The sequence below is a fragment of the Pongo abelii genome, chromosome 10, assembly GCF_028885655.2.
Source record: "Pongo abelii isolate AG06213 chromosome 10, NHGRI_mPonAbe1-v2.0_pri, whole genome shotgun sequence".
In the NCBI taxonomy this organism is placed as follows: Eukaryota; Metazoa; Chordata; class Mammalia; order Primates; family Hominidae; genus Pongo; species Pongo abelii.
Genome location: NC_071995.2, coordinates 14,015,857 through 14,032,209, shown reverse-complemented (window position 1 = coordinate 14,032,209; position 16,353 = coordinate 14,015,857). Strand labels below are relative to the sequence as shown.

The 16,353-nt window shown below is 44.5% G+C and overlaps 1 protein-coding gene and 1 long non-coding RNA gene across 2 annotated transcripts; one reads left to right on the top strand and one right to left on the bottom strand.

Annotated features, from left to right (window-relative positions):
* Nucleotides 1–735: 735 nt before the first annotated feature.
* On the bottom strand, nucleotides 736–11,526 carry LOC129049398 (uncharacterized). The gene is made up of 3 exons (XR_008512446.1): nucleotides 11,286–11,526; nucleotides 1,799–1,890; nucleotides 736–889 (listed from the first exon to the last, which is right to left on the bottom strand). It is a non-coding gene; the product is annotated as an uncharacterized LOC129049398 (long non-coding RNA).
* Nucleotides 11,527–12,058: 532 nt separating this feature from the next.
* On the top strand, nucleotides 12,059–15,259 carry LOC100457979 (putative uncharacterized protein encoded by LINC01559). Its single transcript, XM_063711965.1, is given in 2 exon segments — nucleotides 12,059–12,240; nucleotides 15,025–15,259. Coding segments are annotated over 2 exon segments (417 nt in total).
* The last annotated feature ends 1,094 nt before the right edge of the window (nucleotides 15,260–16,353 follow it).

Below are 16,353 nucleotides of genomic sequence, written 5' to 3'. Positions count from 1 at the left end.
ATCTGCTTTTTTGGACATTTTGAAAATCAGAGTCCTGTCTAGGGACAGAGGTTACTGAAAGGACTGGTGCATGCTCCCATCGCTCGAAGCTGCTGCCTGTGCTACAGTTAATTAAAGACTGACAAACACCGTTCGAGCAGACTGTTGATTGCTTCTTATCCTCTTTACTTTGAAGCCCACTGCCTTTTCCAACATACGTCTGATCTTTCCTTGGGAGTCAACACTAACTCCAAGTTGTGTGTTAGCCTTCAGCTGCCTAAATGAGCCCCCTAAACCCCAACAAGCTTCAGTGAGGCACATGCTACGGGGAAAGGTAAGGTTGTGCCCATCAGTTGTCCTCAGGGGTCCCAGGGCTTACCCCTGGACTTTGGTATGCTTGGTGCAATGGGTGAAAGGCAAAGTGGAATTCCAGGAGCCTGCAGGGTAGCGTTTTCCATCCCCTATGGGAGAGTTCTGCCATCTTCCCTGTCTTGAGCCAATGCTCACCTTGGCTCCCTCTTCTGAGGGCTTGAGTTAATGTCCCCAGCAATATCCTTGCTTATTCAGGTCACATGTTAGGAATGTGAACCCCTAAGAAGGGAATGAGGTGGGGCAAAGCTCATGAAATAATGGGGAAAAGATAAAAGGAACTGTCTACCCCAGAAACAAACAACTCTTGAACCTTACTAGGTTCGGACTCAGATGGGGACAATAATACCTGTTCTACCTCCCTCATAGAAAAATGAGTCAATGTTTGTACACAAGAAATTGAGGGCTATTATTGGATGGGTGGGGGAGAGTGGGGAGAGTCATTCCTAGAGTTTTAAAGCAATGGAGCAATTATCTTACTGCTTTAGAGAAACAGCTTGGGGAGAAAGAGGCAGAGGACAAAGGAACTCGCCAGTTGCTTCTGCAAAAAACAAAAACAGAAAAAAATCTAAATGAGTTCTCCTGCAGGTAGGAAAATCTGTCCCTGTTACTCTTTTCTGCACTTCCCTTTGTGGGACCAACTGCTGTATTTCCTGACCCTTTGTGGTCAGAAGAATCCTTGGGGGTTTGTGTTAAAAGCAGAGGTCCATAGGCAGGCTTTCTCTACCTTGGTTGTACAGTAGAATCACCCAGGGAGCTTTTAAAACTCTGATTCCTAAGCCACACCCCAGGCCAATTAAACCAGACTCTCTGGGGCTGAGACCCAGGTATTAGTAATCTTTAAAGCTCCCCAGGTGACTTCAGTGTTCAGCCAAGGCTGAGAAGCACTGTTCCTGCATCTCCACCCAACCAAAAGAATCAGGCTGTCCAGGCATAGGGCCTAGAAATTAGTATTTTTAACAAGTGCCCCAGTGATTATAATAATTAAGTAAGCTGAGGAACACAGTCCTTTGAAACCTCTTTCTCCTTTTAAGGCTGCTCACCCTTTGTTTCATTTGCCAAAAAATAGGGGTAGAAAGGGCTGAGTGCCTCTTTCTACATATTGGGAGGGGCTGTGACGACTGTGGCTGATGGACGCCTCTGGAATTCTGTAAGGGTAATTACTTGGGAGTCTGACAAACTGACAAATGAAGCAATTTCCATTTCAAACAGAAAATGGAGAGAGATCAGATGCATTTCCTGGCTACTGGAGTAGGCAGCACAATTACAGCTGCTCCAAGGACCAAACCATCGGCCTATCCCTGAGAATTGCAGGGCCTGGGGAGAAGGAACAAGGAAGGTTGTAGGCCCATGGCCCACACTTCTCTTCCTGCCCCCATGGTCCACTCTATACCATGCAGGGCCACAGACATGTGGCTGTGGTTTTAAAGTCAGGGAGTCATTATCTTACCATTTTAAGGGACACCCCGGCCTTCAAACAGCCATGTCTCCAGCCCAGATGCACACTCCAGTAGCACGGTCTACCCTTGAGAGGACACACCCCTGAAAGAGGTCAGCAAAATCTCTGGAATGGGTATGAGACCATTTGAGCCGCAAATTCTGGGTCTTGGGTATACAACATGACAGAGCACAGTGGTCTAGAAAAGGGTGGTAGGTGTTGGCTCCAGGTGGGAACATCCTTCAGCCCAGTGAAAGATGGGCTGAAGTCCATGAGGAAAGACAAAACTAGAGGAGGGCTAGAGTAGGGCCTTGGAAATCACAGGGCCCAGGACAAGGACCCAGTGGTTCAGGTCATAGGACGACCCTGCCAATGCATGCAAAGAAAGGAAGTCTCTGTGCCCAAAGACTCAACCCACTCTCCTGGAGGGGCCAGAGCTTTCCACCAAGTACTTGAACTTCTTTCTGGTAGACCTCATTCTCGGGCAGGAGGTCCATGCAAGAGCTGCAAGTCTTTACCACCCAAGCCTCAGAAGGGACCAAGACCCAGCTCCTCTTGTCTTCTCCTTACCAATGGATGGATCAAGTTTTCTCCCTCTCATTCTGAATTCGCTTGACAATATCCTCTAGATGCTTCTAATCCCCTGCTGTGCCCTGATCCAGGTGGCCCCACACCCCACCTGATTTCCTTTGCAAACTGCCTGTCTCTTCCTCAGCTGGGCTATTTCCTACAACAGACCTCTTCCTGCCTGACAGTGTCCTTCATCCTTCAAAGGTAACTATGTGCTGGGCACAGTGGCTCATGCTTGTAATACCAGCACTTTGGGAGGCCAAGGTGGGCAGATCACCTGAAGTCAGGAGTTCGAGACCAGCCTGGCCAACATGGTGAAACCCCGTCTCTACTAAAAATACAAAAATTAGCCAGGCATGGTGGTGTGCACCTGTAATCTCAGCTGCTCGAGAGGCTGAGGCATGAGAATCACTTGAACCCAGAGGCAGAGGTTGCAGTGAGCCAAGATCATGCCACTGCACTCTAGCCTGGGCAACAGAGTGAGACTCCATCTCAAAAGAAAAAAAAAAAAAGTAAATATGCACCTCAAGCTTCTTAGACAAGCCTACTCTCCCTTAATCATTTTTTACTAATATAACGGCCTCATCTCCACTGCCTTGACCTTCTCACTTTACCTTTCCTCCCATCATGTAAGAAGAGGCTACTAGACAATGTGCCTGATGTCTCTTATAAACAAAACCAGAACTCACACTTTCAGATAATTGCTATTTTCAAGCTAGTGATCTGGGAAAAGGGTGCGCTTATTTCAATAACACTCTTATTTCCCCAGTTGTCACTGCAGCCTCTCTTTTGAAATTGCCTCTGGAGACTGCAATATGTGCTTTTGATTATGCTAGTCCTAACCAGGCTCCATTCTCTGCTCTCGGGTCCACTGTTTGGAAGCAGCCCTCTCTTTCCTTTGGAGGAGAGTTGGTAAATGAAGGATGCGCTGGGTAATCAAATTAAGAATTTTTAAAATGAAGGATGAGTTCTAGGATTCCTAGGGAAATGATCGTCAATGTATGAAAAAAATTTAGTAAAGCGAATCTCCAGAACAGTTTTTAAAAAGATGCATCCAACATACAATGGAATATGTGTAGCCATCCATGTGATATTGCGAAAGGCCATGTAAAGCCATGGGAATGTAAAGGAGAGGGTGGGTAGGCTGGAGGGCATGGTTCTAAAAGGAAACACGGGATCCTGATGGAGCTGCTCAGTGTATGAATGTGGTGGTAGATACATGATCTACATATGTGATAAAATTATAGACCACTAATTATAGACCACTTGCACACACAAGTGAACACAAATAAAACTAGGAAAATCAGAAAAAAAACTATGGATTTTCTCAATGTCAATATTCTGGTTTTTATATTATACTACAGTTTTGTAAAATGTTACCATTGGAGGAAACTGAGTAAAAAATAAAGGAGTCTCTCTGTACCATTTTATAAAACTGTATGTAACTTATAATTATCTCAGTAAAAACTGCACTTAAAAAAACACATTTAGACCAACAGAGCATGATTTAACTGTCATTATATAAACACCATTTCTTTAACTTCAGGAAAAAATCAAATAAACTCATCCATAGAGAGATACAAATAAATGATTTAACATAATAAGTTTTAGGGACTCATTTATATTTTCATAGCAATTAGACCCTCATTTTTCTAAAGCTGACAGCATAAGTTTCTTTTGAAGCAGAGGCAGGACAAGGATAAGGCCAGGGAAGCGGGGTGCAGGACCCTGAGAGTGATTGGCTCCTTGAATTTTGTACCCTAGGAGCCTCTCTTCCCTTACCATAGTGTAAATGCCCAACAGGTTTGTCCTGCCCACTGCACAGACAAAACCAATTCACTGTGACTGTGCTATTGCAATAGAGAAAGAATTTCATTAATACATGGCCACCAAGTGGAAAGACTGGAGTTATCACTCAAATCAGCCTCCCTAAGAACTCAGAAGCTAGCATTTTTATGGATAATTTGGTGGGCAGGTCTGGGGAATGGGTGCTGCTAATTGGTTAGGGATGAAGTCATAGGGGTGTGGAAAATGGTTCTCATGCACTGAGTTTGCCTCTGGGTGGAGCCCCAGGACGAGATGAGTCATGAGTCATGGGTCCAGGTGAGGCCAGACAGTTGCCAGAATGCAAAGGTCTGAAACATATCTCAAAAGACTAATCTTAGGTTCTATAATAGTGACGTTATCTGTAGAAGCAACTGGGGAAGTCACAATCTTGTGACCTCTGGCCACATAGCTCCTGAGCAGTAAGTGATTACTGAAGCTATGCCTACATTTTAGCAGAATTCAGGCCCTAATCTCATGGCCATTCATTAGTTTTCAGTCCCTGAGCAAGGAGGGAGTTAGTTTTGGGGAAGGATTTTTATCATCCTTGCCTTTAAGTTAAATTACAAACTAAATTTATCCTGTGGTTGGCTTGGTCTACACGAGAGAATGAGTGAACACAGGCAGCCTGTGAGGCTAGGAGCAAGATGGAGTTAGCCATGTCAGATTTCTCTCACCATCATAATCTTTGCAAAGGCAGTTTCACTAGTCCCAGCCCTGTTGCAAAATTTCACTTTTTAGTGAGCTAGGGATACAGAGTGTAAAAGGAATATACACTCTCCTTACCCCAAACTCAGTAAGCCTAAAGGAAAAGTTAAGCTTGGAAACTGAGTCATACAAAAAAACTGCCTTTCTATGTGTTTCTAAACAGATATCTCCCCACCATGTAAATTAACAGCTTATCTTCATGGGTATGGGACAAAAGGAGAGTAGAAATCATTCCTCCACCCACCCCAAGGAAATACATATTTGACTTTTCCCTCTATTCTACGTTTATCTTATATAAGGGGCAGGTTTACTGAGAGCAAGATGAATACGTAATGGATGGTTCCTCTACTCCTCCTTTCACATGCAACATGTGGACTCAGTGAGCACTAATCAAAGCCTCAAAAGAATGTAGCCGCCATCCTATTTGTGTACCCTGCTCTTTTTTTTCCTCTTTTCCTCTTTTCCCTCCTGCTCACTTTTTCCACTTTAAATACAGAAGCCCTCAAAACCTGCTTTGAAAAAAGTGTGAGCCACAGATCCTACTGTGGCTTGTGTCTCTTTTGCCTGAGCACATCCTCAACCTTGGCAAAATAAAACTTGAAATTGAGACCTGTCTTAGATACTTTTCTGATTTATAAGAGGCTGCTTGGGGAAGCAGGCAGCTCCTGGCCTCTGACTCTGAAGATCACGTAGACTCTGCTACGGATTTTCTCACTGGCTTTATAGAGGAGAAGTTATCCCTGGTATAGGTATTCTTCAAGAGAGTAACAAATATGGCATTTTAAAACTCTGCTGAAATGTTTCTGTTTCAACCATTCATGGTATTCTTTACGTGCCGGGAATTTGCTAGATGTGCGGAAGACAGCAGGGAACAACAGTCTCTTCCCTCATGAAGCTTGAATCTCTTCATTTTGAGACTCTGTAATTCAATACAGAAAGTCCCTAACCTAAATGAGTTGTAGGCTGAAACAAAGCTTCTGACTTTAGGCAATTGTTTAATATCTGCTTTTTAATCTCATTTTGTCCAAGTTGACAGACTTTGATGTGTGGACCATCAGCAGGATTGAAAAGTGTTAACAGATGGAGAGGAAGGACAGGAGTGGACAGAGCTTCCCTCCCAGATGGAGTGATTGATTGATATTAACCACACGGAGTTATAGAGCAGTAGATCACCATGGGATGACAGCCTAGAGCTTTGGCAGCAAGTCGACTTTGGTGTAAGTCCTGGCTCTGCCTCTTAACAGTTTCCATAGGATTTAGTTTTCTCATATGTAACCTGGGCACAAGACTACACGCCAGCCGAGGTAGTTGTGACAGTCAAATCACAGGTGTACAGGTAAATCACAGACCAAAGCATTCTGCACAGTTATGGCCATGGTAGGCGGTAAATGGATTATAGCTGTTATTATTACACTGAATCCCCTTAGGGTTGCAAAGCACCCTTTCACAATTGATATCCTGATACATTGAGGAGCAGAGAACTCGTGTATTTGTCCATGATTATGCGCAGTTAGGTGGTAAAATAATTGGAAGGACCTTAAAGATAAGTACAACTCTTAAATCTCTGATATTTTTCTCAAGTACCTCCTTCTAGGGTCTAAGCAGAACAGGGAGTTCAATAAACACTTGCGAATTTAAATTCAATTCAAAAAGATTCATAGACCCCAAGCCTGTGCACTGAGCTATTGGGGCAGAGGGTTGGGAGTTCTCTGGACCCAAAGAACTGTACTGCTTTACAGTTCTCTTTGGGTCCAAAAGAATTAGACTGTGAACAACTAACAGTCCCTCATAGAATAATAAAATACATGTCAATATAGATCCATGAAATGAGTTGTGAAAACCATCACCAATTTTCTAATCCACCAATTAAACACACACTAGACTAGTAGTAGCTTATTGAATGTGTATGATGTACCAGGCACTGTACTAGACAATGGGCTTTCAAAAATAAACATTGAGGTAGTATATTACTTCACAGAACAGCAAGAGAGACAAATGAATCATATAAGTCTAGTATAAATAGGTACAGTGAGAGAAATACATACACGGCACATGAGTAAGAGGAATGAGTTAGGAAGACTTCGTACATGAGGTTTAAAAGATAAGTAGGAGTTTCACAGATGAAGAGGGCAGGGGCACAGCGGGCAGACATAGCTGCATGTGCTAAGTGAGAGGTGTGCCCAACAGCTTGGACCTTTGGAAGAGGAGCAGGCAGATCACTATGGCTTCATCTCAGTCTGAAAAGCAGAGAATGGTGAAATATGAGGTGGAGATGGAGGGAGGATAGAGATTATGGGCGCCCTATCGTGCCATGCTTAGGAACTTATGCTTTATCCTGTGATCAATAAGGATCACTGAAGGGCTTTAAGGAGTGACAATCAAATTTGCCTTTTAAAAAGACATGGAGGGTGATTTGGACATGGGAGAGAAGATGAACTAGAGATGGAGAGACCAGGTTTCTGACTCTCCTGGAGCTATTGCCGTGGTGATGGTAAGAGCTTGAACTAAGGCAATCGTAGTAAAGACGGAAGGAAACAAGAGAGGAAGGGAGGGAGGGAAGGGAAAGAAAGGCAGGGCAAGGAAGAAGAAAGAAAGGAAAGTAAGAAGAACTGGAGAAAGGAAAGGGAACGGAAGGGAAGAGAAAATAAGGGAAGGGAAGGGAAGGGAAGGAAGGAAAGGGAAAGGAAGAGAGGAAATTAAGAGATGTTTAAAAGTTGGGATTCCAAGGGCTCAGTGACTGATAGGATGTGGGCAGAGGGAAACTTGAGAATGATCTTGATTGAAGGTGTGAAAGAAGGCCACAGACAAACTAGCATGGATTATAGAAGGCAGTGGAGCAGAGAAGGAGAAAACGGCTGTGGGGCAAAGAAGCATATGTGTTGTATGGAGGGTAAGAAGACCTGGGAGAAAGGTGTGCAGGTGTTTGGGATGAATGCTGTCTCCATCATGGGTGCATAAACTGCCCCAGGACCTGTTTTGTGCAGTCACATGAGTGTGGGCACCTGTAAGAGCTTATCTTGGGTACAGGCAGGGCACAGTCACACTGTGTGTGCATGGCTCTCTTCCCTCTCTCTGTCACGCTTTCTAAAGACTCTCATAAGAACCCACTGTTGGCAGAGCCGCATTCAGAAGTCAAACTTGGTAATTGATACTGTAATCCCCTGGATTCCCTCATTAGCAGCTACTAATGGCTGGTGTGTTAACCATTCAATTAGGGCTCTAATAGGCCCATTGTAAACTGCATCCATTTGAAGGGAACAGAAGAGCTAGGAGAGAAGACTGAAGCTTCTCTTCAGTCAGAAGACTGAAGATCCCTGACAACAGCAGAGGCCTCCCACTGTCTCTGACTGGGGTGCCCTAGGTCTGGATTAAGCCAGAAGGCCTCTCCAGAAGGCCAGCACAGTGGCCAGATATTGGACTTCACAGAGAAAAAAGTGGGCCTGGGATGGCCTCCAGCCAAAAATATGGAGACTTTCTCTGCTGCAAAAAGAGGCTCCCTAGGTCTGGACATCCTGTAGTGACTTACCCTCTCCCAAACCTGTACCTATAAATTCTGTTTTTACCTCTACCCCACCCAGCACCCAAACTCAAAGGAATATTCAGAGCATCTGATTCAGAGAGATTGCTAGTGCAGCCACCTCCTCCAGCATCTGCCCTAGAGTCCTGGCCCATTTCCATCTCTCCACCACCTTTTCCCTCCAAGATATTCTTTTTGAAGAAGAGACAGTTTGAGATGTGGACCTTGCAGAGTTATTTAGTGGGGTGAGGGTGTTGCCAATGCTGACCTTACACAATTCAAGAGACCCCGGGGAAAGCTCTACATGTGGCCCCCTTCTTGTGGTTTATGGCTCTATCTCCAGAGAGATCTGACTTATTAGAACCAAATTCCTCACCAGCAAAACTGGGATATCACTGGTAGCAGACATCCCTCACTTGAGGCCAGCATATATTTTCCAGGACTCACTGGAATAGAAGTAATTGCAAAGATTCTTAACCAGCCCCTTAGTTGGTCAGTGGAAATGCAGGGAGGTGGGATTTACTCAAAAAATTGGTTCTGCATCAACCTCAAGACTACCCGGCTGCTCTATGTGTCACATTATTTCTTTTATCCTTTATTGTTTTAATTCTCACTTCTGAAAAAATAATCAGACAACATATATGCAAATATTCCATAAAGCATAAAATATCCTCTCTCTTATCTACCTGCCTTTTCAGGTCCTGCCCCCAGAAACCCTCCACAAGCCTTGGAGCCTCCAGTCTCACATACAGACCTTGATCTGACCTTGGGATCCACATTGCAAAGCCAAACCCATTTTCACACATACACACACACACACACACACAACCAAAAAAAACCAGAAACCAGGGAACTTAACCATACCACTTGCTGCTCTCCTCATCTTTTCAAGCCCTGCCTGTCTTCTCACCTCCATTATCTTCTACAGCTAGTGGGAGGCAGCTTCTCTGGGGTGCTCTATCAGACTCTGTCAGCATGATGCCTTAACTAGGTAATTTCTCATACTTCCTAGGCCTAGATAATGTAGCCAGCAATCCTAGCTGCTGGGCCAGGGTCAGGAAACAAACTGAAGACACTGTGGAAGGCTTTTCTGAGATCACCTAGAAGCCAGGGCAAAGAATGAACAGAGAAACCAGCTGACTCTAGTATTGAATGTGAGTAGCAGAAAGAACACCGAACTAAGAGCTCCAGCTAGTTCTGCTAGTCAGCTTTGGTTAAATCCTGTCTCCCCTCTGGAGTCATCTACAAAGGGAGAAGATTGTTCCAATCGTCATTTTGTGAGTGCCACCAGAGGAACAGAGACCTCCCCCCGCCCCCCGCCTTTTCTGATAGCCCCAGATTTCAGGCCTGCCTCCTACCTTCCTATGTGTGGACAGAAATAGCCTGTAGGGAGGGCTAAGGCTGGGAACACCCCCTACAGAGTCTAATACCTGCTTTGCCTCACAAACCATGTTAAATTAGAAATAATGCATAATCAGGCTGTTTTATCCTACCCAGAAGCTAGCAGAGAGAATTTGGCAAAAGCTGTTAGGAGGTCATAGGAGAGAACCATGTTACCATTGTTCTCAGAGGCCTCAAGAGAAGGTGATGTGTTCTAGAGTTAGTTGTAACTATGCGAATATGGTAGGCAGATTTCTAAGCAGGCCCCCATGCCATTAACCCTCTGATGTCATTCCTATGATTATGCTGTATTGCATGTCAAAAGGGATTTGCAGATGTAATTAAGGTTACTAATCAGTTGACTTTGCAATAGGGAGATTGTCCAGATGGGTGTAACCTAACAAGCTATAGAGCTTTCTTTAGCTAGTGGCAGAAGGGGAAGTGAGAGATAAATAAAATATGAGAGGGATTTGATGAGAAAGAGGTTCTCTATTGGTAGCATGGAGGGAGTTATAGAGAATGACCTCAAGAGAGCAGTATCCAGAAGCCAGGAGTGACCAAGAGTCAATAACCAGCAAAAATCAGGAATTGCAGTCCTTCAACCACAAGGAACTGAACTGAACTCTGCTAACAACTTGAATAAGCTTGGAAGTGGATTCTTCCCGGAGCCTCCAGACTACAGCCTAGCTCAGCCAACACCTTGATTTCAGCCCTGTGAGACACTGAGCAAAGAACCCAGCATGAGCCCACCCAGACTATAGACATCTGAGATCATACTAAGTAGGTGTTGTTTTAGCCACGATGTTTGTAGTAATTGTTAGGCTCCCTAAGTGTGGCTGCACTATCGCCAGGCCATTATGAACTCTGTGACCAACATGTACACCTCCAGAAGTGAACTCTGTGACTGGCACGTATACCTCCAGATAGCTCCCTGGAACAAAGAGGCCCAAAGCAACGAAAGAATGACCACAAAGAAGAAAAACAGCAAGTTCCTGTTCCAGCTGGTTAACCAACCCTCCAAATCTATAACAACCAACCCCCAGCTGTAACCTTCTGTAACTTTCCACTTGCTACCCTAGCCTATAAAACCCCCTCTGCCTCATTCCTCAATGCTGACTCTCTTTTCAGACTCAGCCCGCTCACACCCAAGTGAATAAACAAGCCTTATTGCTCACACTTAGCCTGCTTGGGTTGTCTTGTCAATTAAACGTGTGCTTAACAGTTATTTGTTACACAGAAATCAAAATGTTAATATAACAAGTAACTCTGACCCTTCTGCCATTCTGCCTTTGCTGGGCATCTTGAATCTGCAGCTGGTTCAAGGGCTGGTATCTCAAAAGAGAAAAATCACTTGTGATGGTTAATCTTTTGTGTCAACTTGACTGGGCTAAGGGAAGCCCAGGTAGCTGGTAAAACATTATTTCTGGGTGTGGCTGTGAGGGTGTTTCCAAAAGAGATTAGCATTTGAATCAATGTGCTTAGTAAAGAGATCATCCTCACCAATGCGGGTAGGCCTCATTCAATCCATTGCAGACTTGAATAGAACTAAAAGGAAGAGGAAGGGCAAATTTGTTGGCTGCTTGAGCTGGGATATTCATCTTTCTCCTGACCCTGGACATCAGAACTCCTGATTCTCAAGCCTTTGGGTTTGGACTGGGGGCACCAGCTTTCCTGGGCCTCCAGCTTGCAGATGGCATATCATGGAACTTCTTAGTGTCAGGCCTCTGAGCCCAAGCCAAGCCATCGCATCCCCTGTGACTTGCACGTATATGCCCAGATGGCCTGAAGTAACTGAAGAATCACAAAAGAAATGAAAAGGCCCTGCCCCGCCTTAACTGATGACATTGCACCATTGTGATTTGTTCCTGCCCCACCTTAACTGAGTGATTAACCCTGTGAATTTCCTTCTCCTGGCTCAGAAGCTCCCCCACTGAGCACGTTGTGAGCCCCGCCCCTGCCCAACAGAGAACAACCCCCTTTGACTCTAATTTTTCATTACCTTCCCAAATCCTATAAAACGGCCCCACCCCTATCTCCCTTTGCTAACTCTCTTTTCGGACTCAGCCCGCCTGCACCCAGGTGAAATAAACAGCCATGTTGCTCACACAAAGCCTGTTTGGTGGTCTCTTCACACGGACTCGAGTGAAACTTAGCCTCCAAATTCATGTGAGCCAATCCTTTATTATTTGTATATTATGGTATATTCATTGTATTATATCTATCTAACCTCCTATTGGTTCTGTTTCTCTAGAGAACTCTAATACACCAGTACAATGGAAAGATTCCTAAATTCAAAAGCCAGAAGGCTGGGTTCCTGTTCCCATCGTGCCTTTTACCTTCTGTGTGGTCCTGATGAAGACACTTCATGCTCCACTATTTACTTACCTCTGAAATGAAGGGCTGACCCAGATCAGTTGTTCTCTGATCTGCTTCGAGGGACTCAGAGGCTGTGGAGGTGAGTGGGAAACAGGACAGGTTCCAGGCCCACACTTCAAAGAGACAAGGTCTGCTTTGGACTGTTTCACACACAGGGCTTCTGAGTTTTAGATTTCATTAGAAGTGTTTCTGTTGCCAAATGAAATTTGAAAGCCCCTGAGCTGGGTGATTATTAGGACCCGTTCCAGCTCTCACATTCTTCCAGCATGAAAATCAAGTTCAGCAGTGCAGCAGCTGGAGCTGTGGAAAGAGGTGGTGTGAGTTTGGGCTCGGGTTAGTGGACATGGTAGCCAAATCAGAGATCCCTTTCTCATTCAAGTCATCTATTGCTACCTCTTTGCTCTGGAGGTCTGAACTTCTAGGAGATAAAGGTTTAAACTGACAGACTTCAGTTCAAATAATGACTCCACATTCGTATCCTGACATTGGGTAAATAAATAAATCTCTTAAATTCCCAGAGCTGCAGGTTCCTAGCCTATAAATTGATGACATCACCTACTTTGCCCAGTTGTTGTATATATTAGTTAACATGGTCTAAACTGTGCCAACTGGAAGACCCAAAATGCAATGCCTTGAGAAGAGTAGAAGGTTTTTTCTCTTTCATGTAAATAGTCTAGAACAGGCCAGGTGGTGGGCCGTCTACTCCAAGCATCCTTCAAGGAACCCAGGAGATACTGGTTCTATTATTTTCAGCACGTTGCTCACAAGGTTACTGCAAGGTTGGTATTCCAGCCAAGCAGGAAGGTGGGGTGGGGTGGGGTGGTGTGGAGGAGCCTATGAGCCAAGTTTCACAGTCAGGTCTGGAAGTGGTTCACATCACTTCCACTCACATTCTATTGCTGAGAGCTTAGCCATACAACCACACTGAGTTCCAAAAGGAGCCAGAAACTAGTCCCTGGCTGGATAATTCCCTCCCAGTTAAAATTCTATTACCTTTGGTGTGCTGAAAAGTCTGGGGTGGTTTCCACCATATTATATATAGAAAAGTGCTTAACACCTAGGAGCCTGGGGCTCAGCATCTCCACATAGGCCCAGCTCTGCTGATTAAGCGTGTTTCCATGTGGGCATATGTGGAGGTGGCCAGCACTATTCCATATTCTCGTTTCAGGATTTTTCATAGCTCCTTTCAATCTACTTCTCCTAAATGACTCTCTTTGGCTACACCTCATTTTCCTAGAGTGAATATTTCTATCAGTTGATGCCCTTCTCAGGCCTCAATCTCCCCTGGTTTACAGACTGTGGCCCTCCCTGGCCTCTCTGGAATCTGGCCATTTGAATCCTGTCAGCCCTGTTCTCCATCACCAAAGGACTCCGGGGGAACTGTGCCAAGCAGGCTGTCAGCCACAGGCAAGCTTTCTGAAAAAGACGTGCCAGCTGCAGCCACAGAAAGTCCATTCCCTTGAATAACTTTGTTAATATTTGAAAATTAGTTCCCTTGCTCCTGATTGTGCTACTGGGTATTTGGATATAAGAGCAAGGATGAGGGTAATAGAAAATTAAAATCATGTTCTACTCATATAAACTGCACAGATATGGAAGGGTAGGTCCTATTACCTATAATCCTGGGATTTTTAGACTCTCACTTTCATTGGACCAGAGTTGCCTTAGGGATAGTAAAAACACAAAATGCTGGGTATTGTTTTCATCAAGCAACTACTGATAGTGCACATTTAAATCAAAATTCTTCTAATCTCAAACCCAGCAAACAGATGCTGTAAGCTTAGTTCTGCCCCTCTGGCTTCAGATTTTCCCCTACTGGGTGTGCCCAATTCTGAAATGACAAGAAGCTTCCAGCTTCCACATGGTTGCAATTCGGCTGTAGAACTGGCATGAAAGCACATCACTGTGTCAGCACCTGGGCCACCAGATGAATAACCTATGAACAACAGCTTTGGACTAAAATATGAAGGGGTTGTTTCCCTTCGATCTCCCCCTACCCTCCTCAGAACCTGCTACAAGGAAAGATTTATAGACTTGAAAGCGTCAATGACTGATTAGACCCATATGATTGCTCCTGCAGTTTCTGATATTTTAAAAAATTGTCTTATAAAGAGATAAGAATAAATAATCAATGGAAAAACTTTTGGCATGGGTGAGACATTTAGGAAAAGAAGTCATTTCAGCCTCCCCCAACACACACATGCACACACACATACAGCCTGTATCACACAATGGAGGTGAGGACCCACTCTATCTAGGCTCAGGACTGGCTTCATGGGACAGATGGGTGGGACAAGTCATCCCGCTGCAGTCAGGTAGCAGCGAGCACTGAGGAGACTAAGATGACAGAGACAAAATAACTAGAGAAAAGATACAGGAGCTGAGGGGAGAGGGTTGAGGTTTGATGAAGCTCTCTCTTCTCAGTGGGGGAGAGTTGGAAGCCACAGATGTAGTTACAGCCCCTTGTTTTCCAGATGAGGAAACAGGTGCTGTGATGTTAAGAGCCCCCAGTAGTGGTCCATGTAGCCAGTGGCCTATGTAAGCTGGGCTGTTACTCTCATGTGAGAGATGCCACCTTCAAATGTCTGAGATCCACTGACCTTCTTTGAATAATAGCAACTGAAGTAAGAAAACACCATGAAAAGCCCATGCCTCTTTAGCGCCATTTTCATATTGATTTTCCGTCTTCCTCCATGCAGTCAAACGGCAACATTTTCTCTGCAACTTCCCACTCTTGCCTGATGCAAATAAAATGTGCTGCTCTTGCCCTTTCCTCCTTTTCCCCTTAGTATTCTTGATTTTCCCCTAGATACGCAAGTAATGCCCAGGTCTCAGGAATGTATAATCTCTTGCTTATCTCTAGCAACAGATTTGGGAATGAGGATTCATTCCCTGGAAGAGTCAGAGCGCTCGTAGACACATTCTGCTGGGTTGCACGAGCTCCTCCCCTGGGAAATCCACTAAGACTAGAGGAAAGAATTGCTGGGAGGATTCAGAGGCTGAAGAGTGGACAGAGGGCTTTAATTGAGAAAAAGAAGCAGAAAATTGAGGAAGATGTGAGGCGTCAATGCCAGCAGACAACATGTGACAGGTGCTAGCCACATGGATCACACTAAATTTCTGTCATTTATATAGATAAAAAAGAATTTCCAAAGAGCTCCTCCATAATTCAGCATTAGCCAGCTTTAAATCACCACCTTTCTTTACCTTTTCAAAGCACGTTTATCTAGCTAGCTTTCATTTTCAGAGTGGCCAATTCAGGTGAGGATTCTCAATCCTGTTCTGCAGCTGAGGAACTCATGCTCAAAAGGGCTAAGAGTTTATTCTCCTACGTCCAAATATCTTGCTTTTCCAAATCTTGTGCTCACTTTACCTACACATTTTGATTTTTCCGGGATGACAACAAGTTAGACATGCAGACTCCTCAGGCTCATTCATAATCTGTATAGATATTACAGGTCATGCAAATTTAAGAAAAGGCTAAAAGGTGCCCGTTTGCACCCAACATGTTGGATAATGCCCCGGTAAAATGCAACATCAGTTTCCACAGCCTCGCTCTATAAGTTTCCTTGGAATTGCAAAAGCATAGGACTCTGCCTCATACTTATTTCTACACGGCAGTGAGGATATAGAAGAGCAGACCGAAAGGAGAAAGGAATTTTAAAAGCCATGGAAAGCTGCCCTAAATGTGGTTGGATATAGAGAGGAGAGTGCTGAAGGCAAACAGCTGTGCCCTCTTTGCCTTTTTGCTGAGGAAGGGGATTTAAGCCAAAAGAACACACGTAAACGTGGATTTCTTAAAGTTCTCAGTGTAATTATGTAGGCTTGGGAGATGAGGAATTGTGAAGTAGAGGCTGGCTTAAACAAATGATAAATGCTTGAGGTGATGGGCACCCTACTTACCCTGATGTGATTATTACACATAGCATTCCTGTATCAAAATATCCCGTGTAACCCATAAATATATACACCTACCAGTATATTTCTGAGGCTAATCTGAAAGCCACCTGCACCCTTGTGAAGACACCCACATGGACTTCTGCTTCCCCTCCTACCCTCTGGCCTCAAGAGCTCCCTGGGCTCTCCTGTTGCAGGAGGGAGAAGCAGAGCTTCTTTAGGTTCCTGGTAAGGATCGCTGAAGACAATTCCTTAGGCTTGGATAATTCCCAGACATTTGCTAAAAAGCAGCATC